General features: G+C 69.0%; 1 protein-coding gene across 1 annotated transcript; it reads left to right on the forward strand.

Annotated features, from left to right (window-relative positions):
* The first annotated feature begins 350 nt into the window (after window positions 1–350).
* PKD1 (polycystin 1, transient receptor potential channel interacting) lies at window positions 351–27,515 on the forward strand. Its single transcript, XM_055135403.1, has 46 exons — window positions 351–565; window positions 8,252–8,323; window positions 8,398–8,469; window positions 8,565–8,734; window positions 8,812–9,483; window positions 9,557–9,740; window positions 9,977–10,191; window positions 10,297–10,412; window positions 10,523–10,655; window positions 10,754–10,965; window positions 11,113–11,868; window positions 12,246–12,377; window positions 12,759–12,934; window positions 13,016–13,149; window positions 13,465–17,078; window positions 17,216–17,365; window positions 17,703–17,846; window positions 17,933–18,212; window positions 18,449–18,662; window positions 18,728–18,899; window positions 19,025–19,177; window positions 19,409–19,553; window positions 19,624–20,250; window positions 20,332–20,488; window positions 20,582–20,834; window positions 20,914–21,109; window positions 21,290–21,460; window positions 21,585–21,728; window positions 21,803–22,013; window positions 22,101–22,227; window positions 22,550–22,666; window positions 22,757–22,806; window positions 22,927–23,063; window positions 23,131–23,203; window positions 23,419–23,504; window positions 23,573–23,775; window positions 23,841–24,035; window positions 24,111–24,250; window positions 24,323–24,435; window positions 24,576–24,723; window positions 24,806–24,931; window positions 25,033–25,207; window positions 25,524–25,814; window positions 25,883–26,017; window positions 26,107–26,412; window positions 26,506–27,515. The coding sequence occupies exons 1-46, from the start codon at window positions 351–353 to the stop codon at window positions 26,935–26,937; spliced, it is 12,744 nt and encodes a 4,247-aa protein (XP_054991378.1). The 3' UTR covers window positions 26,938–27,515.
* Window positions 27,516–27,518: the final 3 nt, after the last annotated feature.

The following is a 27,518-nucleotide window of genomic DNA, read 5'->3' on the forward strand; positions in this document are numbered from 1 at the left end:
TAACCCCGCCCCGCCCCCGGTCCCCGCTCTAGCCCCGCCTCTCCGCAGCCCGCCCCTCCCTGGCCCCTCCCCGTTCTAGCCCCGCCCCGCCCGCAGCCCCGCCCCGCGCCAGCAGGGGGCGGAGCCGGCTGCCGCCGCACTGCAGCGCGAGCGCCCGAGCTGGCGGCCCAGCACCCCGAGCGCGGCCGGGCCGAGCGCCGAGCGCCGAGCGGGCGTCGCGCAGGAGACAGGCCGCGGCCGCCGCCGGATCCCGCCCCGCGCCCCGCCATGTCGCCCGCGGGCCCCGCCTGAGCGTCGGCCGCCGGCGCCGGGCGCCCCGGGGCCCGGGCCATGCGCGCGCTGCCCTGACGATGCCGCCCGCCGCGCCCGCCCGCCTGGCGCTCGCCCTGGGCCTGGGCCTGTGGCTCGGGGCGCTGGCGGGGGGCCCCGGGCGCGGCTGCGGCCCGTGCGCGCCCCCCTGCCTGTGCGGCCCCGCGCCCGGCGCCGGCTGCCGCGCCAACTGCTCGGGCGGCGGGCTGCGCTCGCTCGGGCCCGCGCTGCGCATCCCCGCCGACGCCGCCGCGCTGTGAGTACCGGCTAGGCCGCGGCCTGGCCACCCCACCGGGCAGCGGGCCGGGCGCGGGACGCGGCACCTGGACACCCAGGGGAGACTTTCCGCTGGGCGGCGGGGCTGGGAGCCGGAGACCGAGCCGGTCCGGAGCACAGGGAGGCTTCCTGGAAGGGGCGTCTGGCAGGGAGTGTCGGGGTACCGGGCCAGGGCCAGCGGGAGGGACGAGTGGCCGCCAGATCGGGCTGTGGGCGCGGGATGCCGCGGGCTGGGCCCCGCTGTCCTGGACTGGTGCTGCCTGCAGAGAGCCCTGGCTGACTGTCCAGTGAAGGTCCCCTCTTAACTGGTGACAGGACAGTCACAGGTGGAGCTGGGCGGGACCTGGGTCCCGGGCGCGGGGGCTCTGCATTGCCTCTCTCTCCTGGAGCTGATTATTTACCGGGGGCCTCACTCCCAGCTCAGCCCCTGGGTGTCCCGGTGTCCCCCGCCCCTGAGAGTCCAGCGCCCCGGCCTGTGACACCTGGGGCTTCCTTTGAGCCGGTCCTAGGGTCAGCCTGTAGAGGAGTCTGGATGTCGGAGGTGCGGGTGGGGGCTGCTCTCTGGAGCAGCCCCCTGCCCCCAGTGCCCTCAGCTCTGGGGGATGGGTGCTGCTGGGACGACAGCAGCCCCCGATGGGGCCCTGGGGTCTGGCTGCGTGTTCCGGGGTGTGAGGCTAGAGTGAGCCCTGGAGGCTGGGGACCAAGTTTCTGCTAAGCCCCCCCGGGCGGCCCATGGCCGCGTGGGGAGGCAGGCATGGCGCCTGGGCGTCCCTCCTGCCGGCTCTGCTCTGGGGGTTTGGGGAACTTCTGGCCCTCCGCAGCCCCTGGGGTGCCACCGGCGGTCTGGGAGGGAGGGGCACCCGGTAGCCGCCCCCCCTTCCCTCTTGGCGGTGCTCAGGGGACCAGAGAGAGTACCTGGAATCGAACCCGGCTTGGCCACTTGTGAGACAGGCGCCCTGTCCGCTTTTCTGTTTCTTTGCTCCCCACCGCAGGGGGGATCTTTGAAGGCAGGACTGGGGGCGAGGACCCCTAAGAAACGGGGCCCGGGTGCTGGCCCCTGCCAGCCCATCCCCAGCATCGCTTAGTCCCCAGCACCTCCAGGGAGTGACCCCAGCATAGCCGGAGCCTCTGGCTGCATCTCCCTGGGCCCTCCCAGCCACCATCACTCCTCTCTCGGTCCTCAGGGATCACGCCCGGCTGGGCTCCGGGAACCTGTGTGGTGTCAGGGGTGCAACCTGGTCAGCATCCTGCCCGGGGTCCTTAAATGTCCTTTCGGTGGGGGGAGTCCACACCTGGCGGTGCTCAGGGCTGACTCCTGGCTTGCGCTCAGGGATCACCCCTAGCAGTGCTCGGGGGACCATATGGGATGCTGGGGACCGAAACCCCGGTGGGCCGTGTGCAGGGCCAGCGCCTCCCTGCCGTGCTGTCTTGGGCCATGAGCATGGTGGTGAGAGTGGATGCGCCCCTGCAGCCCGGGTGGGCTTGAGCGGGCTGCCCCATCGCCTGTGGGCGTAGCAGCTGGTCTGGTTCCGGGTGGGCTCTAGGCCCAGTGTGGGCTGCCTTCGGGGGCATTCGAGGCTTGGAATGCCCGTCACAAGTCACAGGTGACGGCCAGGACCCAGCAGAGCTGGGTAGGACGAGGGGGCGGGGGGCTCTGTGTTGGCATGCCCACTGGGGACTCGTTGATTATTTAATGGGGTCCTCACTCCAAGCTCAGCCCCTGGCATCCCTGCATCCCTGCCAGGAGTCCAGCGCCCGGGGCCTGTGCAACCTGGGTCCTGCTCATCCATCCATCACGTGTGACCAGAGGCTTCGGGGGTGGGACACAGCAGAGGCCCTGCGCGTTAGTCACCGTTTGGGGTCCAGCGTGAGCACCCTGCAGGGTCCCCTCACGCGCACTGGGGGTGTGTCCGGCTGGCTCTCTGCCTGTTTGCTTCGGGGCCACACCTGGCTTGTGCTCCCAGGGTGTCTCTGCCCGGCGCGTGCTCTGCTGCGCCCCATCCCGGCTCTCCGTGGGGAGAAGACACAGCGGGGCGGGGCCACTTTGGAGGGGCTGGCTGCAGCCACTCCCCGCGGGACAGTGGGCAAGAGGTGGCCAGCATTCAGGCATGGCCCGGAGGCCCTCACAGTGCCTGGTGGTGGGTCTGGGCCTCGGTGCTGGTCGGCGCGTCCATCCCGGGGCTCCCTCCTGCCCAGAGCCGTGTGCGACCCCACGCTGGCATGGGGGCAGGAGAGGGCTAGGAACTCGGCGTCTGCCCCCTGCAACCCCCAGTGAGTCAGTGCCGGGACGGTCAGTGCGGCCAGCGCCTGGGAGCAGGGTGGGGACGGGCGGCGGCTGACAAGGCCGGTCTGGAATGAGGCCGCCATGGTTGCATAACCCTGGACTCTGTGGAGCCGCGTGGGGCCCGGCTCCGAGACCCCCGCCGTCTGTCCCTGCGGGTGCCCTGCAGCACCCTGACTAGGGTCGGCCCCGGGAGTCCCCACTCTCGCTCCAGGGGCTGTGCCCAGCAGGGGCCTGACCCTGCCCTGCCCACGACCAGCTCCGCACGGAGAGTCCGTCTCGGGCTCGCTGCCGGCGAGTGGTCCCAGGGGACCCAGGGCCCCTCTGGTGGGGCCCCGGTGCTGGGGAGCAGGGCTGTGTGGGCGGGCGCGGCTGCTGTGTCTGTAGGGCCCCAGCAGGGGGCTGGACGGCTCAGCTCATCCTGTCACCTGGGTGATGGCCTGGCCCCTTGGGTGCCGCAGGCGCGAGACGAGGCCAGCTGTCCCCTCCAAGATGGCTTTGCCCACCCCCCGCAGTGGGCGGCTCCCCCAAGGAGCCCTTGTCGACGGGAGTGCAGTTTGCCTTCTGGAACTCTCTGCCGTGGCCGGTGCCAGCACTGGGAACCCAGACGGGCCCAGCCCGCCTGCTCGCACACTCGCTGGCTCAGAAAGGAAAACATCTGTTGGCAGGCTCCAGGGCACAGGTCTGGGTGCCTCATGAGGCCGTGGGTGCAGGCACGGCCCCCTTCTGGGAGTGAAACGTGTCCTGTGACGCTGGCCAGAGGCTCCTCGGGGTAGGGGGGAGTCACAGTGTACATGGGTACTGCCAGGGGCCCTGGGTAGGCCCCGCACGTGGCAAGAACCAGCCCCCCGCCGGTGACCTGGGCAGACGGGGCTCCTGGCGGACACCCCGGGCCCCTCAGGGGCGCTGCTTCCTGCCAGGACCCCCGGCCTGGGGCCCCGCAGAGAGAGGGCCTGGCCGGCTTGCCTGCCGTCAGCCTGGATTCCGTCCCTCAGCCTCACCGTTTCCGCCGCTGGAAGCCAGCCTGCCCACTCCGTGGCCGCCGCCGTAAATAGAAAGGAATGAACAGAGGGAGGCTGTGCGGCCAGCCTGGCCCTGGCCCCTCTGCCCAGGCGGGGGGACCTGCAGGGGTCCCCGCCCTGCTGGGCCCAGGGGAACCCCCTTCTCTGGAGCCTGGGGGTGCACGGGGGGGCCTTGGGGCCCTGGGCTTGGTGTAGCCCTGCCAGAGGGAGGAGCCGTTGGCTCGCGCGTGGGTTATATAACAGCTGCAGGGGCCCCCCACACCGCCCGTCCCTGCTCCAGCGCCAGGGTGGGGGTGCTGGCCTCGGCCCCCGCCGCTGACCGCACGCGTCTGGAATGTGCAGACGCCTCCTCAGGGGCCCCCAGACCCTGCCCAGCATCTGGTCCTGTGTGTGGGCACCCTGCCACACCCCTCCTGGGCAGAGAAGGAAACTGAGGCAGTCCCGCCCCTGCAGCCGCTGCTTGTCACCCCTCCTGTCCCCACCACCCACACTCTTGGTCCTGCTCGCCCCACCCCCACTGGGTCCCAGACAGAGGCTGAGCCTGAGGGGCGCGGCCAGTGTCCATTGTAGGCCCTGCTCTCGTGGTATCCCTGCCTAGGGCTGGGAGCTGGGTGCCAGGGCTGCCCTCTGACCGTGGGGCTCTGTGGCCTAGCAGGAGTGCCCTCTGGGGCCTTCTCAGGCTGGGGTGTCCAGGCTGCATGAGGGGGGCATTTGGGGGACAGGGGGCAGCCACCATGGCCTCCCAGGACAGTGATGGCAAGTGCAGGTGGTGACATGTGGTGTGGGGGCGACACCACCAGGAGCCCCCTCCCCGCCCGTACAGGGCAGAGCCCCACAGTCCAGCCCTGCAGGCTCCGCTGCTTGGCACAGCCCGCCACGGGAGGCCGGTGGAGCCGAGCCTCGATGTGCCCACTCACCCTGCCGCGGGCACCACAGGCGCTCCTGGACGCTGGCACTGATTTTCCAGAAAACGGGATGTGGGATTCGTGTTACTGATTTTTCCTTCCTCACTCTGAGGCCGTCCTGGCTTGTTGCTTCTGCTGGCCCTGCTGTCCAGCACGGCCTGGCTATTCTGTGTGCAGGGGTGGCTCCAGGCTGTCCCTTCCTGCAGGCGCCTCTCTCTGCTGCGGGCCGGGTGGTTGTGGTCTCCTTGGGTGGGGCACTGCGGAAGGGCACTGCAGCACTCCCCTTGCACACCCGTTCCTGCACACCCGTACCCACACTCGCGCACACCTGCACCTGTACCCATGCACACCTGTACCTGTACTCATGCACCCGCACGCCTGCACCTGTACCTTCGCATGCACACACTGTACACACGCACATCTGCACCTGTACCCGTGCTTGTACACACCTGCACCTGTACCCACACACCTGCACACCGGCACCTCTACCTGTACCTGTGCACCTACTCATCTGCACCTGTACCTGTGCACCTACACATCTGCACCTGTACTTGTGCATCCGCACACCTATACCGGTACCTGCCCATGCGCACCTGTACCTGTACCTGTACCTGTACCTGCACATGTGCACCTGCACCTGTACCCGCACACCTGCACACCTAAACCTGTATCTGAGCACCCACACACCTGCACCTGTACCTGCGCAACTGCACACCTCACCTGTACTCGCACAAGCACACCTGTACCATGCACCCGTACACCTGTACCTGTACCTGTGCACCCGCACACCAGAACCTGTGCACCTGCACACCTGCACCTGTACCTGTGCACCTCCACACCTGCACCTGTACCTGCCCCCATGCACCCGCACACCTGCACCCGCACACCTGCACACCTACACCTTTACCCACATCCCTGCACCTCTACCTGTGCACCTACACACCTGCACCTGTACCTGTGCACCCACACACCTCACCTGTAGTCGCAAAAGCACACCTGTACCCACACCCCCGCACACCTGCACCTGTACCTATGCACCCGCATACCTGTGCCTGTACCCACGCACGTGCACACCTGCACCTGTACCTGCACACCTGTGCCTGTGCCTGTACCTGTGCACCCGCACACCTATACCTGTACCATGCATGCACACACTTGCACCTACATCTGCACACCTGCATCTGTACCCGTACACCCACACACCTGTACCTACACATGTGCAACCTGCACCTGTACCCGTGCACGCATACCCGCACACCTGTACCTGTGCACTGCACACTTGTACCCTGTACCTGTGCACGCACACACCTATACCTTGTACCTGAGCACCTGCACACCTGTACTCGCGCACCCTCACCTGTACACCTGTACCCATGCACCCACCACACATGCACCTACACTTGCACATCTGTCCGTGCACATCTACCACACAAGCACCTGCACCTGTGCACCTGTACTTGTATGCCTGCACACCTGTATCTGCGCATCCATCACACACACACCTACACCTGCACACCTGTACTTTTGCACCCGCACTCCTGTCTTGACATACCCACACCTACTCACTTGTACCCCTGCAACCAGACCTGCGCACCTGTACTCACGCACCCCACCTGCACCTATACCTGCACACCTGCACTCATGCACCCACACCTGCATACCTGTACCCACGCACTCCACCCACACCTGCACACCTGCACTCATGCACCCATACCTGCACACCTGTACCAACGCACCCATACCTGCACACCTGCACCTACGCATCAACCCCTGCACACTTGTACCTACGCACTCCACCCTCACCTGAACACCTGTACCCACGCACCCGCACCTGCACACCTGTACCCACACACTTGTACCCATATACCTGCACCTGCACACCTGTACTGTGCACCCGTGTACATACACACCTGTATTTGTGCCCCACACCTGTGCACCTATACCTCTGCACCCACCCATCTGTGCACCTGCACCTGTCACCTGCACTTGTGCACCCATTCCCATGTACCCATACCTGTGCACCCGTACTTGCGTGCCCACACCTGGGCACATGCACATTTGTGCCTGCACACCCACACCTATGCACCTGTGCTCATGCATCTGCAGCAGCACATCTGTAGCCGCACACCTGCATACCCGTACCAAGCACCCACACCTGCACACCTGTATCCATGCACCTGCACCTGTCCCTGCGCACCTGTTCCTGTGCACCCGTGCACCTGTACTGTGCATCTGCACACCTGTACCTCTGTACCTGCACCTAGCATACCTGCATCTGTGCACCTGCACCTGCTGTCTGCAGGGCCTGGAATGAGGCACACCCATAGGTATGACGCCCCCCGGGTCACGTGGGGATGCCGCCTGGCTGCACATGGGGCAGGGAAGGCTGGGGGCAGCAGGACAGGTGTTGCCCCAGGCCCTGAGGCTTCCTCATTGCGGCTTCTGGAAGCCATGTTCCACACAGAGATGCCCCGCTCACAAGAGGAGGAAAGGGTCTGGCATGTACCCACACGGTGTCCACATACACAGTGTCCTCATACACATGGTGTCCACACACACATGATGTCCTCACACACACGGTGTCCACACACACACGGTATCCACACACATGGTGTCCTCACACACACACGATGTCCTCACACATGGTGTCTTCACACACATGGTGTTCTCTCTCTCACACACACAGTGTCCTCACACGCACAGTGTCCTTATCTGTGTGTCCTCACACACACACACATCGTATCTACACACACAAGATGTCCACACACACGGTGTCCACACGGTGCCCTCCCCCTCAGCACGTCCTAACACAAACGGGTCCTTACACACATATGGTCTCCTCACACACACGGTGTCCTCACACGCATAGTGTCCTCACACACCGTTATCCACACGTTACATGCTCACGGTATTCCCACAGCAGTCATACATGTACGTAAGCACCCACATGCATACACGAGTGCCCTTGAAGCCCACAGACACCCACAAGCACAAAGCCATTTCACATGTGCTTCCTGGGTACGGCTCAGGCAGGGGGGGCGGGACTTGGGCTCCCCAGTGCCCCCGTGGCCACCCAGGCCCTTGCAGGGGCTCCCGGGCCTTTTGTCCCCCAGGCTCCCCTGCCCTGGAGCCCCAGCCCAGGTTTCTGCAGCTCCTCGCCGTCCCTGGGGCCCTCTGCTGCCCGGTGCTGCCGGTGGCCGGGCCGTGCGCCTTTCTGGCTGTCTGCCCGTGCTCGTCTCGAGTCTGCCCGCGTCACTGTGTCCTCCTCAGTCTTTCACGCTGGGTCTCTGCTCTGGCACGTCAGCTGGCGGCAGCCTGGCTGGCCGGCACACTACCATGGGCCGCTGGGTGGCAGAGAAGGCAGGGCACAGGGTGCCAGCTCTCTGCCTCCGCTTCCCGGAGCCAGGGCTCAGCAGGAGGTGCCCGGTGCGCGTCCTGACCGTGACTTCTGCCTGCAGGGACGTCTCCCACAACAAGCTCTGGGCACTGGACGCGGGGCTGCTGGCCAACCTCTCGGCGCTGACAGAGCTGTGAGTGTCCGCGGCAGGGGACAGGCATGGAGGGGGCCGGCCTCCGGCCGCACGCTGAGCCGCTCTCCTTCCAGGGACATCAGCCACAACAGGATCGCGACGCTACCAGAAGGGATATTTGCTAATTTATTTAACTTAAGTGAGATGTAAGTGGTGTCGCTCAGGGGCGGGGGTGGCCCTGCTGGCCGGTCCACGTGCTGGGGGACCTGCGCGAGCCTGGCGACGTCCCTGCCATCCGCAGACGCCTGGGCGGGAACCCGCTGGAGTGCGACTGTGCGCTGGCCTGGCTGCCGCGCTGGCTGGCGGAGCGGGGCGTGCGCGTGCTGCAGCCCGAGGCAGCCACGTGCGCCGGCCCAGGGCCCCTGGCCGGACAGCCTTTCCTGGGCCTCCCGTGGCCGGACAGCGTGTGCGGTGAGTGGGCTGCCCGCTGGCCGGGGGGCAGGTGTGGCCCCCGCGGCCCCCGCCAACCCTGCTGCCCTAACCCCCAGGTGAGGAGTACATCGCCTGCCTCCCGGACAACGGCTCGGACACCACGGCCCCGGTGGCTTTCTCTGCTGCCCACAGCAGCCCGCTGGCCCCCGAGGCCTGTGGGGCCGTGTGCTTTGCCGCGGGCCAGGACCTGGCTGCCCTCTCCGAGCAGGGCCGCTGCCTGTGTGGGTCCGCTCAGCAGCGCCCCAACACCTCCGCGGCCTGCCTGGCCATGTGCTCCCAGCCCCCGAGCCCTTGGCCGGCCTGTGGGGGCCCCACCCTTGTGCCGCAGCCTTTCCCTGCCTCCCCCGGGGCTGCCATGGTGGGGCCCTCGGGAGCCCTGGCCTCGGGCCAGCCCGCCGGCTTCCACGTCACGGCCCCGCTGCCCGTCTCGGCCACGCGTTGGGTCTTTGGGGACGGCAGCCCTGAGGTGGGCGTGGCCGGGCCCAACGCCACCCACCGCTACGTGCTGCCCGGGCGCTACCAGGTGACGGTGCTGCTGGCCCTGGGGGTGGGGGCGGCACGGCTGGCCACCGAAGTGCAGGTGGACGCAGTGCCCAGTGCTCTGGAGCTGGAGTGTGCGCCCGCCGTGCGCAGTGGGGAGCCCCTCAGGCTGCGGGTCCGGAACCGTGGTGGCGCCGGGCTGGCGGTCTCCTACACCATCCTGTCCGTGAGCGAGCAGCCAGCTCGAGGTGGGCCCCCTCCACCCTCAGGGCCGCGGGGAGGGGCGCGGTGGGCAGCCCTGACGCCCGTGTCTGTCCACAGTGGTGCACCCGTTCTGCCCCCCGGACACGGTCATCTTCCCTGACAACGGCCACTGCTACCGCCTGGTGGCTGCCAAGGCCCCGTGGCAGCAGGCCCAGGAGCTCTGCCACGCCTGGGCCGGCGCTGCCTTGGCCACTGTGGACAGCAGTGCTGTCCAGCACTTCCTCGTCTCCCAGGTCACCAGGTGCGGGCCCACTCTGGGGTGCAGGGCGTGTCCAGCTCGTGGGGCTCGGGGGTGGCCGCCCCCTTGCACACAGAGGGGGGCTGGGCCTGGCGGTCTCTCCTGGTGCCGGGGGAGCCGTGGGCACCCGGTCCTCCGCTGGGCGGAGCCGTGCCCAGCGCAGCTCAGCGCCCTGCAGAGCGGGGTGGGCCCAAGGCGTGTCCCGGGGGCCTGCTCAGCGCCTGCCCCGTGTTCCCCAGGAGCCTGGATGTTTGGATCGGCCTCTCCGCCGTGGGCGGGGCGGAACGGGGGCCCGGGGAGCAGCCCTTCAGCCTGGAGAGCTGTCAGAACTGGCTGCCCGGGGAGCCGCACCCCGCCTCCGCCCAGCACTGCGTGCGCCTCGGGCCCGCCGGCCAGTGCAACACAGACCTGTGTTCGGCACCACACAGCTACGTGTGCGAGCTGCAGCCCGCAGGTACAGCCCCGGCAGGGACCGGCCATGCCCCCAACACGGGTGACCGCGGGGACGGCCACCAAGCCGGCCTGATCCCGGCCCAGCACCTCGCTGCCATCTGCCTAGGCCTCGTGCAGGACGCAGAGACCTTCCTCCTGGGAGCCCCCAGCGGGCAGCTGCAGGGACCCCTGAGCCCACTGACCCCACAGGAGACCCTCGAGGCCCCCCGGGAGCTCGTTGAGGTGGGCAGCCTCCCCGTGCTCATTGGGAGGGGCGGGGAGGGGTCAGTACTGAACCTTCCCGCGGGGCAGTGGGGTGTGGGGGCAGACCTGTACTGACCCGTCCCCTGCAGGTGATGCTCTTTCCTCACCTGGGCCTGGGCCTGCACTGTGGTGCCTTCCTCTCCACGGCCGAGCTGGGCACCCAGGAGCTCGGCCGGCCTGTCCAGCTGCGGCTGCAGGTGTTCCGGTCTGTGGGGGCTGCAGGTGGGTGCAGTGTCCCTGCAGACAGCCTGGGCTCCGGGGGCAGGGAGGGGCCTGCCCAGGACGGCCCCTGACGCACCCTCTTTCCCTTGGTGGCTCAGGAAACAGCAGTGAGCCCGGCAGCAGGCCCCCCGGCAGCGGAGCAGAGCCGGGTCCTGCGTGTGAGCCCGAAGGAGGCCAGTGCCCCCGTGCCTGCCACGTCAGCACCTGTGCCAGCGGGTCCCAGCCAGGGCAGGGGTTCTCGGGGGCCGCCTGCACGCTGTGGACAGAGCTGCTTCTCTCTGTGCCGGCTGGGCCCCCCGCCCAGTACTCGGTGAGCACCCCCCCGCCCCTCCTTATCCCGGGCACTGCCCAGCAGGTGCCTCCAGCCTCTGAGCTCTGCTTCCTCCCGGGACCCCATCTGTCGTGTGCTGGCCCCTGTGGGGTGTGGCCACCTGGCAAGCCTCTCCTCTGCCTACAGGTGACCTTCCGGGACCAGGATGGGCCCCTGCTCCCTGGTGACCTGCTGGTCCTGCAGCATGATGCCGGCCCAGGGGCCTTCCTGCACTGTCCCCTGGAATCTGGCCTGCCGGGTACCCAGGCCCCTTACTTCTCTGCCAACGCCTCCGCCTGGCTTGCCTACTTGCCCACCCAGCCGGAGGCGGCCCCAGCTGGCCCTGTCTGTGCCCTGCGGCTGCTTGCGGCCACGGAACAGCAGACCCCACTGCTGGGTGCCAGCCCAAACCCCGGGCTCCTGCATCCTGGGCACTACGAGGTCCGGGCCACTGTGAGCAACGGCGTGTCTCAGCACAACCTGACCTGCGACTTTGACGTGCTGTCCCCGGTGGCCGGGCTGCGGCTGGTCCATCCTGCCCCCCAGGACGGCCGCCTCTATGTCCCCACCAGTGGCTCAGCTCTGGTGCTGCAGGTGGCCGCGGGCATCAATGCCACTGCCACGGCACACTGGCCTGGGGGCAACGTGACTGCGCCCTTCGAGGCCCCATGCCCGACCACTGCTGCCGCTCTGGTGCCCAGCTGTGCCCTGGAGGCCAACTCGACCCAGTACTCGGTGCTGCCGCTGCCGGGACTCAGCGTGGGCGAGCACGCCCTGGAGGTGCTGGTGGAGAGCGGCGTGGGCAGCAAGGCCCTGAGCCTGCGCCTGTGGGCCGAGGAGCCCGTGTTGGGCCTCCGTGCCACGCCCAGCCCCGAGACCCGCGTGCTACAGGGCGTACTGGTGGTGAGTGCCACAGCCCCTGAGACCTGCTGGCTCCAGGCTCCTGCCGGGCCCCACCAGGTGCTGCCCGTGCGTTCCCTGAGGGGGCCCACAGCCACCTGGGAAAGCGCCCCAGCGTCCACACTGCTCTGTGGCCTTGGCCCCGGTAGACCCATTCCCCCAGCTGCACTGCACACGTGCACCTTGCTCAGGCAGTAGCCCTGGCAGAGGCTTTGGGGAGGGCTGCAGAGGGACTGGGGATGGGGCAGCCCTTTGCCACTGGTAGGCAGCTCTCTGAGGACGCAGGTGAGAGGGCAGTGTGTGACCAGGTGATTCCCCAGCACTCCCCAGGATTCTGGTGAGGGGACCCAGCCAGCGCCCATCACCGTGTCTGTCTGCAGAGGTACAGCCCCGCGGTAGAGGCCGGCTCTGATGTGATCTTCCGCTGGACCATCGACGACAAACAGTCCTTGACGTTCCACAATGTGGTCTTCAATGTCATCTACCAGAGTGCAGCGGTCTTCAAGCTCTCGGTGGGCGAAGCTGTGGCTGGCGTGGGCGGGCTGTGGCCGGCGGGGGCGGGGCTGTGGTCTGCGTGGGCGGGGCTGTGGTCTGCGTGGGCGGGGCTGTGGTCTGCGTGGGTGGGACTGTGGCCGGTGGGGGCGGGGCTGTGGCCGGCGGGGGCGGGGCTGTGGCCGGCAGGGGCGGGGCTGCGCTGATGTCGGGTTCCCTGTGGCTGAGGCGTGTGCCTGTCTGGGCTGTGGGCTGGGCCGGTGGGGTCCTGCAGGGTGCTGGGCCTTACCTGTGCTTTTCTCCCCTCTATGCTCCCAAGGACGGCTCTGGTCGCGGGTGAGTGCAGGGCTGGGTCTGCCCCCCGCAGGCCCTGCTCACACTCACTGCTGCTGTCCCTGCAGCTGACGGCCTCCAACCACGTGAGCAACGTCACCGTGCACTACAATGTCACTGTGGAGCGTATGCACAGGATGCAGGACTTGTGGGTGTGGGCGGAGCCGGCCGTGCTGCCCCCCAACGCTTCTCTGGCCCTGGGAGCGCGTGTGCTGGTGGACTCGGCCGTGGAGGTGGCCTTTGTGTGAGTGCCAGCGCTGAGCTCCCTGCCCCCCCCACGGCCCGCCACACCTGCCCCGCTCACGGCCCACCCGCTCCCATGCAGGTGGACCTTTGGGGACGGGGAGCAGGTGATCGGCCAGTTCAAGCCTCCGTACAATGAGTCGTACCATGTCCCGGACCCCGCAGTGGCCCAGGTGCTGCTGGAGCACAACATCTCCCACTCCTACGCGGCCCCAGGTAAGCACAGGCCTGCTGGCCACCTCGCCCAGCCCGGGCCCCGTGAACGCGGTCTAGTGGCCTGGAATTGGACCCTTTTCTCCCTCACTCGGGCCCTATTTGTGGGGAAGGGGGTTGCTTGTTAGTGACTGTTAGCCTCACCCCCCAGTTAGTCCCCCGCCCCTGTGGCAACCTTCCCCGACCTAACTTGATAGGGTCTCACCCACGCTGTGGCACCCATGCTCAGGACAGCCCCAGGGTCTGGTGTCCTGTTTGCCCCAGGGGGTGCCCAGACAGAGGGGCTGGCCCCGCCCACCCACACTGACCGGTCCCCAGGTGAGTACAACCTGACGCTGCTGGTGACCAATGCTTTCGAGAACCTGACACAGCATCTGCCCGTGAGCGTGCGTGCTGCCCTGCCTGCCGTGGCCGTGGCCGTGAGCAGCACGGTCCTGGTGGCCGGCCGGCCTGCCACCTTCTCACCACGCCCTCTGCCCTTGCCCGGGGGTGTCCACTACACGTGGGACTTTGGGGATGGCTCCCCACCTCTGACACAGCTGCAGCCGGAGGCCAACCACACATTCCTCTCCCGTGGTGTGTACCGCATCCGTCTGGAGGTCAGCAACGGGGTCAGCCGCGAGGTGGCTTGGGCCGAGCTCCGCGTGTACGAGGAGCTGCGTGGCCTGCGTGTGCACGCGAGCCCGGCAGTGGAGCAGGGCGCGCCTGCCCTGGTCAGTGCCAGCCTGGAGTCAGGCGATGCCATCAAGTGGACCTTCGACATGGGAGATGGCACGGTGCTCTCGGGCCCCCAGGCCGCCGTGGAGCACGTGTACCTGCGGGCGCAGAACTACACAATGACCGTGGCTGCGTCCAGCCCTGCGGGCCGCCTCGCCCACAGCCTGCCCCTGCGCGTGTTCGTGCTGGAGGTGCTGCGCATCGAGCCCACGGCCTGCATCCCCACACAGCCCTGCGCCCAGCTCACGGCCTACGTCACGGGGGACCCTGCCCACTACATCTTCGACTGGACCTTTGGGGATGGCTCGTCCAATAGCACTGTGAGGGGGAGCCCTTCGGTGACTCACAACTTCACCCGCAGTGGCACCTTCCCGCTGGCACTGGTGCTGTCCAGCCACGTGAACAAGGCGCATTACTTCACGCGTGTGTGCGTGGAGCCCGAGCTGGCCAACGTCACCCTGCGACCGGAGAGGCAGTTCGTGCGGCTTGGGGACGAGGCCCAGCTGGAGGCCCGGGCCTGGCCGCCCTTCCCTTACCGCTTCACCTGGGACTTCGGCACTGCGGACACCCCCAGCCGCGTGGGGGGCCCCGAGGCCACGTTTACCTACCCAGCCCCTGGCTCCTACCTGGTGACGGTCACTGTGTCCAACAACGTGTCAGTGGCCAACGACTCGGTGCTTGTGGAGGTGCAGGAGCCCGTGCAGCTCACGGGCATCCAGGTCAACGGCTCCCGCGTGCTGCAGCTGCAGTGCCCCTACCTGCTGTCAGCCGTGGGCCGGGGGCGCCCTGCCACCTACCTGTGGCAGTTGGGGGACGGTGCGCAGCTCGAGGGCCCCTCCGTCGTCCATACCTACAACAGCACCGGCCGCTTCACTGTCCGCGTGACTGGCTGGAACGCGGTAAGCCGGGCTGAGGCTGGCCTCAACGTCACAGTGCAGGCCCGCGTGCGGGGCCTCCGCGTCAACGCCAGCCGCACGGTGGCGCCCCTGAACGGCAGCGTCAGCTTCAGCACCACTCTGGAGGCGGGCAGCGACGTGCGCTACTCTTGGGTGCTGTGCGACCGCTGCACGCCCATCCCCGGGGGCCCCACCATCTCCTACACCTTCCGCTCCGTGGGCACCTTCAATGTCATCGTCACCGCCGAGAACGAGGTGGGCAGCGCCCAGGACAGCATCTTCGTCTCAGTGCTGCAGCCCATCGAGGGCCTGCAGGTGGCAGGTGGCGGAGGCTGTGTGCCCACGAACCACACGCTGCAGCTGCACGCAGTGGTGGCCGAGGGCACCAACATCTCCTACAGCTGGACAGCCCAGCACCCCGGGGCCCCTGCCCTGGCCGGCAGTGGCAGGATCTTCTCACTGACGGTGTTGGAGCCGGGCACCTACCACGTGCAGCTGTGTGCCACCAACCTGCTGGGCAGCGTCTCCGCCAACTGCACCGTGGACTTTGTGGAGCCTGTGGGGCGGCTGGCCGTGTCCGCCTCCCCCAACCCAGCCGCGCTCAACCAGAGCGTGGCCCTGTCTGCCACGCTGGCCGGGGGCAGCAGTGTCCTCTACACCTGGGCCCTGGAGGATGGGCTGAGCTGGGGGACCTCAGGCCCGGTCACCACCTGTGCCTTCCCTTCCCCGGGCCTACACCAGGTCACAGTCACGGCCCGGAACCGGCTGGGCTCTGCCAATGCCACCGTGCTGGTGGCAGTGCAGGTCCCTGTGGGGGGTCTCCAGCTCGGGGCCAGTGAGCCGGATGGTGGCTTCGTGGCTGCCGGTTCCAGCGTGTCCTTCTGGGGTCAGCTGGCATCGGGCACCAATGTGAGCTGGTGCTGGGCCGTGCCGGGGGGCAGCCGGTACGGCCAGCGCGTCACAGTGCTCTTCCCTGACGCCGGGACGGTCTCTGTTCGGCTCAATGCCTCGAATGCCGTCAGCTGGGCCTCGGCCGTGCACAGCCTCACGGTGGAGGAGCCCGTGGTGGGCCTCGTGCTGTGGGCGAGTCGCAAGGTGGTTGAGCCCGGGCAGCTGGTCCACTTCCAGGCCCTGCTGGCGGCCGGGTCGGCCGTCAGCTACCGCCTGCAGGTCGGCGGGGCCAGCCCTGAGTTGCTGCCCGGGCCCCACTTCTCACGCAGCTTCCACCATGCTGGGGACTACGTGGTGAGCGTGCAGGCGGAGAACCACGTCAGCCGCGCACAGGCACAGGTGCGCGTCTCCGTGCTGGAGGCCGTGGCCGGCCTGCAGGTGCCCGACTGCTGTGAGGCCGGCATAGCCACAGGCACAGAGAGGAACTTCACGGCCCGGGTGCAGCGGGGCTCACGGGTGGCTTACGCCTGGTACTTCTCGCTGCAGAAGGTCCAGGGGGACTCGCTGGTGATCCTGTCGGGCCGGGAGGTCACCTACACGCCAGTGGCTGCGGGGCTGCTGGAGATCCAGGTGCGGGCCTTCAACGAGCTGGGTGGCGTGAACTGCACGCTGCGGGTGGAGGTGCAGGACATCATCCAGCACGTGGCCCTGCACAACGGCCGCTGCTTCACCAACCGCTCTGCCCGCTTCGAGGCCAGCACCAGCCCCGGGCCCTGGCACGTGGCCTACCACTGGGACTTCGGGGATGGAGCACTGGTGCAGGACACGGAGGTGCCCTGGGCCGAGCACACCTACCTCCGGCCCGGGGACTACCGCGTGCAGGTGAACGCCTCCAACCTGGTGAGCTTCTTCGTGGCGCAGGCTGCGGTCACAGTGTACGTGCTGGCCTGCCAAGAGCCTGAGGTGGACGTGGCCCTGCCACCGCAGGTGCTCATGCGGCGTTCCCAGCGCAACTACCTGGAGGCCCACGTTGACCTGCGAGGCTGCATCACCTACCAGACTGAGTACCACTGGCAGGTCTTCCGTGCCGCCAACTGCCAGCGACCCCGGGGCACCACCCAGATGGCCCTGCCCGGCGTGGACACCAACCGGCCCCAGCTGGTGGTGCCACGGCTGACCCTGCCCGTGGGCCACTACTGCTTCGTGTTCATGGTGTCGTTCGGGGACACGCCCCTGGCGCGGAGCATCCAGGCCAACGTCACGGTTGTGGCCGAGCGCCTGGTGCCCATCATTGAGGGCGGCTCCTACCGCATCTGGTCCGATATCCACGACCTTCTGCTGGATGGGAGCAAATCCTACGACCCCAACCTGGAGGACGGAGACCAGACGCCCCTAAGCTTCCACTGGGCCTGTGTGGCCTCGACGCAGGTCAGTTATGGGTCCGGGGACTGGCCACCTGCTCGGAGACCTGCCATGTCTCCGGTACTGTAGGGCTCGGGTCCTTGTGGGGGCCCTGCCTCCCCCCTGACCCCGCCCGGGTCCTGGCCCTGCCTCCCTCTCTGCAGAGCAGCGCCAGCGGGTGTGCACTGAGCTTCGGGCCCCGTGGGAGCAGCGTGGTGCGGGTGCCGCGGGAGCGGCTGCAGCCCGGGGTAGAGTATACCTTCAACCTGACGGTGTGGAAAGCGGGCCGCAAGGAGGAGGCCACCACACAGACGGTGAGGCCTGAGGGGTGGCGTCCAGTACCCTCTTGGCACGGAGCAGTCCCCCTGGCCCCCGGAACTGCATGTGCTACCTGGCGCCCCCACTCCCTCCCCTCAGACTGGTGCCCAGGCCACCAGCAGTGGTGGGCCCTAAGCTGGTGCGGGGCAGGGGGTGGGGGATCCCGGCGAGGCACGAGTGGTGAGCAAGACCCCGGAGATCACTCGGGAGCAAAGAAAATGACCCATGGCCACAGCCTCCGTCTTGCAGGCCCCCGCACAGCACTTCCTGGCAGGTGGCTGTTGGGGGTCTTTTGGCACTGGGCACTGCCCCTCTGAGCCTGCTGGCCCGCAGGTGCTGATCCAGAGTGGCCAGGTGCCCATCGTGTCCCTGGAGTGTGTGTCCTGCAAGGCGCAGGCCGTGTATGCCGTGAGTCGCAGCTCCTACGTGTACCTGGAGGGCCGTTGTGACAACTGCAGTGGGGGCCCTAAACGAGGGGTGAGTGGGGGACCCCCGGGGGGCTGCAGGGCCACTTCAAGGCAGTCCTGGGGCCCCCACCTGAACTCTGTCCCCCGTCCTCGCAGCGCTGGGCCGCCCGTACCTTCAGTAACAAGACGCTGGTCCTGGATGAGAGCAGCACGTCCACGGGCAGCTCGGAGCTGCGGCTGGTGGTGCGCCGGGGCGCGCTGCGGGACGGCGAGGGCTACGTCTTCACGCTCACGGTGCTGGACCAGACGGGGGAGGCCGAGGGCTGCGCCTCCATCCACTTGGCCGCCAACCGCCCTCCGCAAGGGGGTTCCTGCCGCCTCTTCCCGGTGGAGGCCGTGCGCGCCCTCACCACAGAGGTGCACTTCGAGTGCACAGGTGCGTGCAGGCCGGGGGCGGGGCGGGGGCGGGGGCGGGGCCTGAGCGGGAGGGCGTGGTCTGGGAGGGGCGGGACCTATGGAAGGGGCTGTGGCGCAGTGGGGGGCGGGGTCTGGAAAGGGAGGGGCGGAGCCGCTGCAGGGTGCAGGATCTATGGAGAGGACTGGAAGGGGCAGCGTTGACGCCACGCCGCGAGGGGCAGGACTGGTGACACACCCGCTCTGTGGGGCCCTCAGGCTGGCAGGACGCCGAGGACGCCAGTGCCCCCCTGGTGTACGCTCTGCTGCAGCGGCGCTGCCGCGAGGGCCACTGCGAGGAGTTCTGTATCTACAAGGGCAGCCTGGCCACCTACGGGGCTGTGCTGCCTCCTGGCTTTGCGCCGCGGTTTTCGGTGGGCCTGGCGGTGGTGGTGCAGGACCAGCTTGGCGCCGCTGTGGTCGCCCTCAATAGGTAAGCTGGGCAAGGGGGGGGCTGGTTCCCCAGACGGAGGCGCCCGCTCACCCAGCCTCCCGCAGGTCTCTGGTCATCACCCTGCCAGAGCCCCCCAGCACTGACCTCGGCACGCCCCTGGGCCTGACCCCCTGGCTGCACAGCTTGGCCCAGGACATGCTGCCTGGGCTACTGAGGCAGGCGGACCCCCAGCACGTCATTGAGTTCTCGCTGGCCCTCATCACTGTGCTCAACGAGGTGGGTGTGACCCAACCCTGCCTGACTGCCCTTCCCAAGGGGCCTTTGCCTGAAGTAGCTTCGTGGGCTGAGGCGCTGGCAGCGTGGCCAGGCCGGCCCCTGACGGCTCCGGCTGCCGCCCACAGCACGAGCGGAGCCCCATGGCAGCGATGGAACCAGAGCATGAGCAGCAGCTCCGGGCCCAGATCCGTGGGAATGTCACCGAGACGCTGGTGTCCCTACGGGTGGACACTGTGGACGACACCCAGCAGATTGCGGCCACCTTGGCCCAGTGCACGGTGGGGGCCTGTCCTCTGTCTGGGGCGGCGCCGTGGGCAGCTGTGGGTGGGAGACCAGCAGGGAGAGGCCTGCGGTGGGGCCCTCACGGGGTGCCGGGCGGGGCCGGGGGCCCGGCGAGCAGGAGTGAGGCGCCGGCCTGCTGGCATTGCCCTGCTGTCCCCCGCTTCCGACCGTGCTCGCAGCCAAGCCCCGAGGGCCAGCACCGCGCTCAGTGCTGCCCGGCCCCTCAGGTGTCTGGTCTGGGCCTCGTGTGCCGCTCGTGCCTGAAGAAGACGCTGCAGAAGCTGGAGGCCATGATGAGCGTGCTGCAGGCCGAGACGGACGCGGGCACGGGCACGCCCACCGCCATCGCCGACAGCATCCTCAACATCACAGGTGAGGGCCGGGCACGGGGCCGCGGGCTCCCCGCCGCGCAGGCTGACGCCCTCCTGCCCGCCCGCCACAGGCGACCTCATCCACCTGGCCAGCCTGGACGCGCAGGCCCCGCAGCCCCCGGAGCTGGGCACCACACCACCCTCGCCGGCGCTGATGGTGGCGCCCCAGGCCTACCGCCTGTCCTCGGCGCTCATGCGCATCCTCATGCGCTCCCGCGTGCTCAACGAGGAGCCGCTGACCCTGGCGGGCACCGAGATCATGGCCCAGGGCAAGCGTTCCGACCCGCGGAGCCTGCTGTGCTGCGGCGCCACCTCGGGCCCCGGCTGCCACTTCTCCATCCCGGCAGCCTTCAGCGGGGCCCTGGCCAACCTCAGCGACGTGGTGCAGCTCATCCTGCTCGTGGACTCCAACCCCTTCCCTTTCGGCTTCATCAGCAACTACACCGTCTCCACCAAGGTGGCGTCCATGGCCTTCCAGACGCGGGCCGGGGCCCGCATCCCCATCGGGCAGCTGGCCTCAGAGCGCGCCATCGTGGTGAAGGTGCCCAGTACCTCAGACCAGGCCGCCCGCGGCCAGCACAGCTCTGCCGTGTCTGCCATCGTGCCGCCTGGGGCGTCGGTCAGTGCCGTGGTCACCCCTGAGAGCAGCAGTCCAGAGGCTGGGCTGCACCTGCGCCTCACCTACGAGCTGCTGAACGGTAGGGGTGGCGCCGGGGGGCTCCAGCGGCCCAGAGGGCTCTCCCTGGCGGTGAGCGAGCCAGACCCTGCTGTGTCCCCAGAGCTCTCCCTGCCCGAGGAGCCGGAGCCCTACCTGGCCGCGTACTTGCACTCGGCACCGGGCCCCAATGAGCACAACTGCTCGGCCCAGCGGCGGATCAGCCTGGAGGCGCTGCGGGGCGAGGACCACCGGCCTTACACCTTCTTCATGGCACCTGGGTGAGTGGGCACATGTGGGCGGCACCACGGAGCGGGGGGCAGTAGTGCCCTTCGACCTGGAAGCAGTGGCTGGTGTGACCGTCGCACCCCCAGGACCCGAGTCCCCGGCGAGAGCTACTACTTGAACCTGACCAGCCACTTCCGCCGCTCGGCGCTGCGGGTGTCACTGAGCCTGTACGCGTCCCTGTGCCAGTACTTCAGTGAGGAGATGATGATGTGGAGGACGGAGGGCCTCGTGCCCCTGGAGGAGACGTCGCCCAGCCAGGCCGTCTGCCTCACCCGGCACCTCACGGCCTTCGGCGCCAGCCTCCTCGTGCCCCCGAGCCGTGTGCGCTTCTCCTTCCCAGTGAGCGGCCGGGCCCGGGGCGGGCGGGCGGCTGAGGTTCCGCCACCACCACCCCCCACCTGACGGCTGTGTCTGCCAGGAGCCGCCCTCGGCCACCAGCTACGTGGTCCTGCTGACGTGCGCCGTGTGCCTGGCCACCTATGCTGTCATGGCGGCCATACTGCGCCGGCTGGACCAGCTGGACGTCCGCCGGGTCCGCGTCACCCCTTTCTGTGGGCAGGGGGGGCGCTTCAAGTATGAGATTCTGGTGAAGACTGGCTGGGGCCGGGGCTCAGGTAAGGGGCCTGGCCGGGGGCACCGCCGAGCTCCGTGTGCAGGAGCCCCGGGCGGCGGCCCGGACTCCTGATGGGTGGTCGCAGCTCTCCCGCCTCAGTGTGGGGTATGTGGGGGAAGGTGCCCGGCGGGGCTCTGGAGCTGGGGTGGCTTCCATGCCCAGCGGCCTCCTCCCCCTGCAGGGACCACAGCCCACGTGGGCATCATGCTGTACGGGGCCGACAACCGCAGTGGGCACCGGCACCTGGACGGGGACAGGGCCTTCCACCGCAACAGCCTGGACATCTTCCAGATTGCCACCCCGCACAGCCTGGGCAGCCTGTGGAAGATTCGCGTGTGGCACGACAACAAAGGTCGGGCATGTGTGTGGGGTACAGCGGGCCGCCCGTGCCCCATCCATTGCGGCCCCGCCCACCTCGGCGGCCCCGCCCACCTCCTCAGCGGCCCCGCCCACCTGTGCCCCTGCCCCCCCTGCAGGGCTCAGCCCCGCCTGGTTCCTGCAGCACGTCATTGTCCGGGACCTGCAGAGCGCCCGCAGCACTTTCTTCCTGGTCAATGATTGGCTCTCAGTGGACGCCGAGGCCAACGGGGGTCTGGTGGAGAAGGAGGTGCTGGCGGCAAGTAAGGCCCAGCCTGGTGGGGGGCGCAGGAGGGTCCTGGCTGGCATCCGCCTTGCAGCTCTGCCGTATCCCCAGGTGACGCCGCCCTGCGCCGCTTTCGCCGTCTGCTGGTGGCCGAGCTGCAGCGTGGCCTCTGTGACAGGCACATCTGGCTCTCGCTGTGGGACCGGCCAGCGCGGAGCCGGTTCACGCGTGTGCAGCGGGCCACCTGTTGCGTCCTGCTGCTCTGCCTCTTCCTGGGTGCCAACGCTGTGTGGTACGGGGCCGTGGGTGACACTGACTACACGTAAGTGCCTGGGGCGGGGGGCCGGGTGGGCCCTGCCCTGCCACCCCCTCACCCTTACCCAGCCTCCACTCCTCTCCCCCTTCCCAGCACGCGGCCCGTGTCCAGCCTGACCCCACTCGGTGCGGAGACCGTGGCCGTGGGCCTGCTGTCCAGTGTGGTCGTTTACCCGGCCTACCTCCTCATCCTCTTCCTCTTCCGCATGTCCCGCAGCAAGGTGGGGCTGCCCCCTGCCCCCTTGACTCCACAGGTCCAGGAGTACCACCGGTTGTGCCCTCGGCCCCCCCCAAACAGGGCGATTGGGATGTGTGGCGGGTGGCCCTGGGCCTTGGGCACAGACCGTGAGGGAGTTGGTGAGATGCACAGAGGACACGGTCCCCCGCCTGGCCCCAGCCCCCGAGGCTGCCACGGGAGGTGCAGCTGTGGTCCCCAGGCCCAGCCCGACCCGGCTCATCCTCTTCCCTGTGCCCCTGCGGGAGGCGTGAAACTGGCCGTGGGCTTACTCCCAGGCACTGAGTGACCTCTGCCTCTGGCTGCAGGTGGCAGGGGGCCCACGTCCCCTCCCTGCGGGCCAGCAAGTCCTGGATGTGGACAGCTACCTGGACTCCCCAGTACTGGACACCTCCTTCCTCGCACTCCCGGGGCTCCGGGCTGAGGTGAGGTGCCCGGGGACAGAGGCAGGCCCCTGCCGGGCTGGGGTCCCACCGCTGGGCGCCAAGGCCGAAACTGTCCATGTTTCTCTACAGGCCTTTGCTACACAGACAAGAGGCAGCTTCTTCCTGGACGACTCTAAGAGGTGGGCAGCCTGGAGAGGACAGAGCCTCGAGAGATGCACTGCACCATGCTGGCAGCAGGGGTCAGTCCCGGGGGGTGTTGCACTGGCTCATCCCCTGAGCCCCTGGTCCGTTCCCTACAGCGTGGTATGCTGGCCAGACCTGCTTAGAGGCCCGTCCACTGTGGGCAGCAGCCTGCCGCAGCCAGCCCGGGGCCCTGCCCCCGAAGGCCTGGCCCTGACCGGCCCCCCCTCCCCTGCAAAGTACTTCTCAGCCTCAGGTGAGCGGGGTTGGGGGATCCCCAGTGCAGCCCAGAAGGTGGCCTCCCTGATACCTGTTTTCTCTAGAGGAAGACTCGAGCTGGCAGAGCCTGGCACTGCCTCGGGATGACCCCGGAGACTCAGCCCTGCTCCCTGGCCTGTGAGAACCCGGCCTGGCTGCCTGCTCGCGGGGAGGCGGGTGGGGTGCAGCGTGCCTCTGCTGGGTGGCAGGCTCCCTGGCCTTGCCAGGAGGCGGGTGAGCCGGGCACAGCTGCTGTGTGGTGGCAGGACAGGGCCAGGGGCCGTGGTGCCCCTGGGTTGGGGGCAAGCCTCACGCTCTCGAGGACTGGCTCACGCTGCTGTCACCGGCTGCAGGTGCTGTGCGCCCGGGGCCCTGACGGAGCCCGAGGACCTGCCACAGCCCAGCCCCGCCCTGGCACAGTCCCTGCCCCCTCAGACAGGTAGGTGCCCCCCGCCACCCCTCCTTCCCCAGGCCCTGGTCACCATCTCACCGCCTCTCTGCCCTCAGGGCTGGCCGAGGGTCTGCGGAAACGCCTGCTGCCCGCCTGGTGTGCGCCCCTGGCCCACGGGCTCAGCCTGTTCCTGGTGGCCGTGGCCGTGGCTGTGGCCGGGTGGCTGGGCGTCGGCTTCCCGGCCCACGTGAGCCTCATGTGGCTGCTGTCAAGCAGCTGCAGCTTCCTGGCCTCGTTCCTGGGCTGGGAGCCCCTCAAGGTGAGTGGCTGCAGGGGCCCTGCCGTGGGCACGGCCCAGCGGCCAGCTGACACCGCCCCCCGCAGGTCCTGCTGGAGGCTCTGTACTTCTCCCTGGTTGCCAAGCGGCTGCACCCTGACGAGGACGACACGCTGGTGGAGAGCCCAGCGGTGACCCCTGTGAATGAGCGGGTGCCCCGTGTGCGGCCCCCACATGGCTTTGCGCTCTTCCTGGCGAAGGAGGAGGCCCGGAAGGTCAAGAGGCTGCACCGGATGCTGAGGGTGAGGAGGGCGGCCTGGCCTCCCCCCGCCCCGGGCCCTCCCCACAGCCTTGCTGACCCCAGGCCCGCCCTGCAGAGCCTCCTGGTGTACATGCTCTTCCTGCTGGTGGCTCTGCTCGCCAACTACGGGGATGCCGCCAGCCACAGCCACGCCTTCCGCCTGCAGAGCGCCATCAAGCAGGAGCTGGACAGCCGTGCCTTCCTGGCCATCACCAGGTAGGGCACAGCACGGGCCCCGAGGGACCTCTGACACCAGCTGGATGCCACTGTGACCCGTGTCTCGGGCAGGTCCCAGGACTTCTGGCCGTGGATGTCCCAGGTGCTGCTTCCCTTCGTCCATGGGAACCAGAGCAGCCCGGAGCTGGGGCCCCTGCGTCTCCGACAGGTGCGGCTGCAGGAAGGTGAGCTGGGGTCTGCCCTAGCTGTGTTCCTGCCAGTCTCCAGACCCAGCTTCAGTTTTCTCGCCCAGAGTGGCTGGAAAAGGGTTGCAGAGCTGGTCCTGGCACTGGGCACACACTGAGTGCCTGACCTTGCCTTCCAGCCCTCTGTCCACACCCCCTGGGCCTGGGGACAGGCTCCTGCTCAGCGCCCAGCGGAGGCTTCAGTACCAGGGACTATGGCCTTGGTTGGAGGGATGCTGCCTCCAACAGCTCTGAGACCTGGGGCTACTCCCCACCCGATCTGCTGGGGTGAGCACTGAGCGGGAGAGGTCGGCCCTAGGGTGCCTGTGCCTGCAGGGACAGCTCTGACAGTGCTCCCTCCTGCCTGCAGTGTGTGGTACTGGGGCCACTGTGCAGTGTACGACAGTGGGGGTTACGTCCAGGAGCTGGGCCCCGGCCTGCAGGAGAGCCTCGCACGCCTGCGCTTCCTGCAGCTCCACAACTGGATCGACAACAGGTGGGTGGTTCCCGCGGTGCCCAGCTCCTCTGGGTACCCCATGCACCCTTCTGGGTCCACGCTGCCAGCCCTTCCCTTGGTCCCTGTCTCCCACCTGCCAGGAGCCAAGCGGTGTTTGTGGAGCTCACGCGCTACAGCCCAGCCGTGGGGCTGCACGCTGCCGTCACGCTTCGCCTCGAGTTCCCGGCGGCTGGACGAGCCTTGACTGCCCTCAGTGTCCGCCCCTTCGCACTGCGGCGCCTGAGCTCCGGCCTGTCCCTGCCTCTGCTCACCTCGGTGAGTCCCGCCCCACCGGCCCTTGTCAGGCCCCATCCTGCCTCTGGCCCCGCCCTGCCCGTGGCCCCGCCTCTTTCCCGCGGCCCCGCCCCTTCACCGACAGACCTGACCCGCCCCTCTCCCTGGCCCCGCCCCCGCCTCGGCCCGTCCCATTCCTGGACTGCCGTGGTCCCGCCCCGGCAGACCCTCGCCCCGCCCCCTACCTGGCCCCTCCCCTTTCGGTCGGCCACGCCCCTCGCCCAGACCGCGCCCCCGCAGTGGCCTGTCCCAACCCTGGGACCACCGGTGGCCCGGCTCCTGACCGCCCCGTCCCCAGGTGGTCCTGCTGCTGTTCGCGCTCTACTTCTCCGTGGCCGAGGCACGCGCCTGGCGCAGGGAGGGCCGCGCACGCTGGGCGAGGCCGGTGGCCTGGGCGCGGTGGCTGCTGGTGGCGCTCACGGCCACCACGGCACTCGTGCGCCTGGCCCAGCTGGGCGCCGCCGACCGCCAGTGGACCCGCTTCGTGCGCCTGCGGCCGCGCCGCTTCACCAGCTTCGACCAGGTGGCGCAGCTGAGCGCCTCGGCCCGCGGCCTGGCCGCCTCGCTGCTCTTCCTCATCCTGGTCAAGGTGAGCGCGGGCCGGGGGCGGCGGGGCGGCGGCGCGCGGGGCGGCCGCCTGACGCCCCTCGTCCGCAGGCGGCCCAGCAGCTGCGCTTCGTGCGCCAGTGGTCGGTGTTCGGCAAGACGCTGTGCCGGGCGCTGCCGGAGCTGGCGGGGGCGGCCCTGGGCCTGGTGGTGCTGGCCGTGGCCTACACGCAGCTGTCCGTCCTGGTAGGTGGCCGGGCGGGGCGGGCGGGGCAGGCGGTGTGGGCGGGGCGGGCGGGGCGGCGGCGCCGGCTCCTGACCTGTGCCCCCCACAGCTGGTGTCCTCCTGCGTGGACTCGCTGCGGAGCGCGGCCCGCGCCCTGCTGGTGCCGTGCCCCGGCGCCGGCGCCCCCGCCCCGTGCCCCACCGAGCCCTGGCGCCTGTGCCCGCTGCTGTGCGCCGGGCTCTGGGCGCTGCGCGTGTGGGGCTGCCTGCGGCTGGGCGCCGTGCTCCTGCGCTGGCGGTACCGCGCGCTCCGCGGGGACCTCTACCGCCCGGCCTGGGAGCCGCAGGACTACGAGATGGTGGAGCTCTTCCTGCGGCGGCTGCGCCTCTGGATGGGCTTCAGCAAGGTCAAGGAGGTGGGTACGGCCCAGTGGGGGGGAGAGGGACGCGCCCTGGGCGCCGCGCCCCAGGGAGCAGCTGGACTGACCGAGCCCCTGTGCCGCCCCCAGTTCCGCCACAGGGTCCGCTTCGAGGGGGTGGAGCCGCTTCCCTCGCGCTCCTCCAGGGGCTCCAAGCTGTCCCAGGACGAGCCTCTGGCCAGCGGGGGCTCGGACGCCTCGCGCCCCTCCACTGCCTCCAGCCAGCTGGACGGACTGAGCACAGGCTTGGGCCGGCTGGGAGCCCGCGGGGAGCCTGAGCCCTCCTGCGTCCAGGCTGTGTTCGAGGCGCTGCTGGCCCAGTTCGACCGCCTCAACCAGGCCACGGAGGATGTGTACCGGTTGGAGCAGCAGCTGCAGGGCCTGCAGGGGCGCAGGGCTACGGCCTCACCTCCACCCGGCCCCCCTCCAGGCCTGAGGCCAGCTCTCCCCGGCCGTCTGCCCTCAGGCCTCGGCAAGGCCTCCTTCTGGGCCAAGAACAAGGTCCACCCCAGCAGCACGTAGGCCCGGGGCCCACCACTCAGTATTAGCTTCTGCCGCCCGCAGAGCCGCTGCACACGGCCCGAGCGCGTCTCTGGGCCTCAGCACTTTAGGGGCCACGCGGCCAGCCAGGGCCCAGGGCCCCACCCAGCAGTATTGCACTCAGGGCTCAGTCTCTGAGACGCTAATTTATTTCCTGAGTCCTCAGGTCCAGTGGGCTGTGCCCACTCCTCCTCCTGGGCAGACCCCTCCTCGCTAAGGATCCAAACCCCAGGGAGGGACCCTGCACCCCTCCCCCCTAAATTATTACCTCCTGTGCCCCTGCTGAGTGCCCGCACCTCCAGCTGTCTGTGTGTCTCTGATTTGTAGGGGAAAGGTGTGTGTTTCTCACCGGTGGCTGCTGCCAGGGGACCCCTGGGCATCACCTCGGGCAGGTGCTGAGGGCCAGTGGGGAGTCCAAGCAGCCACCCCAGTGAGGCCTGCTGGCATCAGGCCGCGCCAGGACGGGGCAGAGCCCTCGGGGCTGGCTCCCGGGAGCCCGCAGTGCCACTGCAGCCCCGCGCCCCCCCCCTCCGACGCAGTCAATAAAGGACTTGGCTGAGGCT

This window comes from Sorex araneus, chromosome 4 (assembly GCF_027595985.1).
Source record: "Sorex araneus isolate mSorAra2 chromosome 4, mSorAra2.pri, whole genome shotgun sequence".
Lineage (NCBI taxonomy): Eukaryota > Metazoa > Chordata > Mammalia > Eulipotyphla > Soricidae > Sorex > Sorex araneus.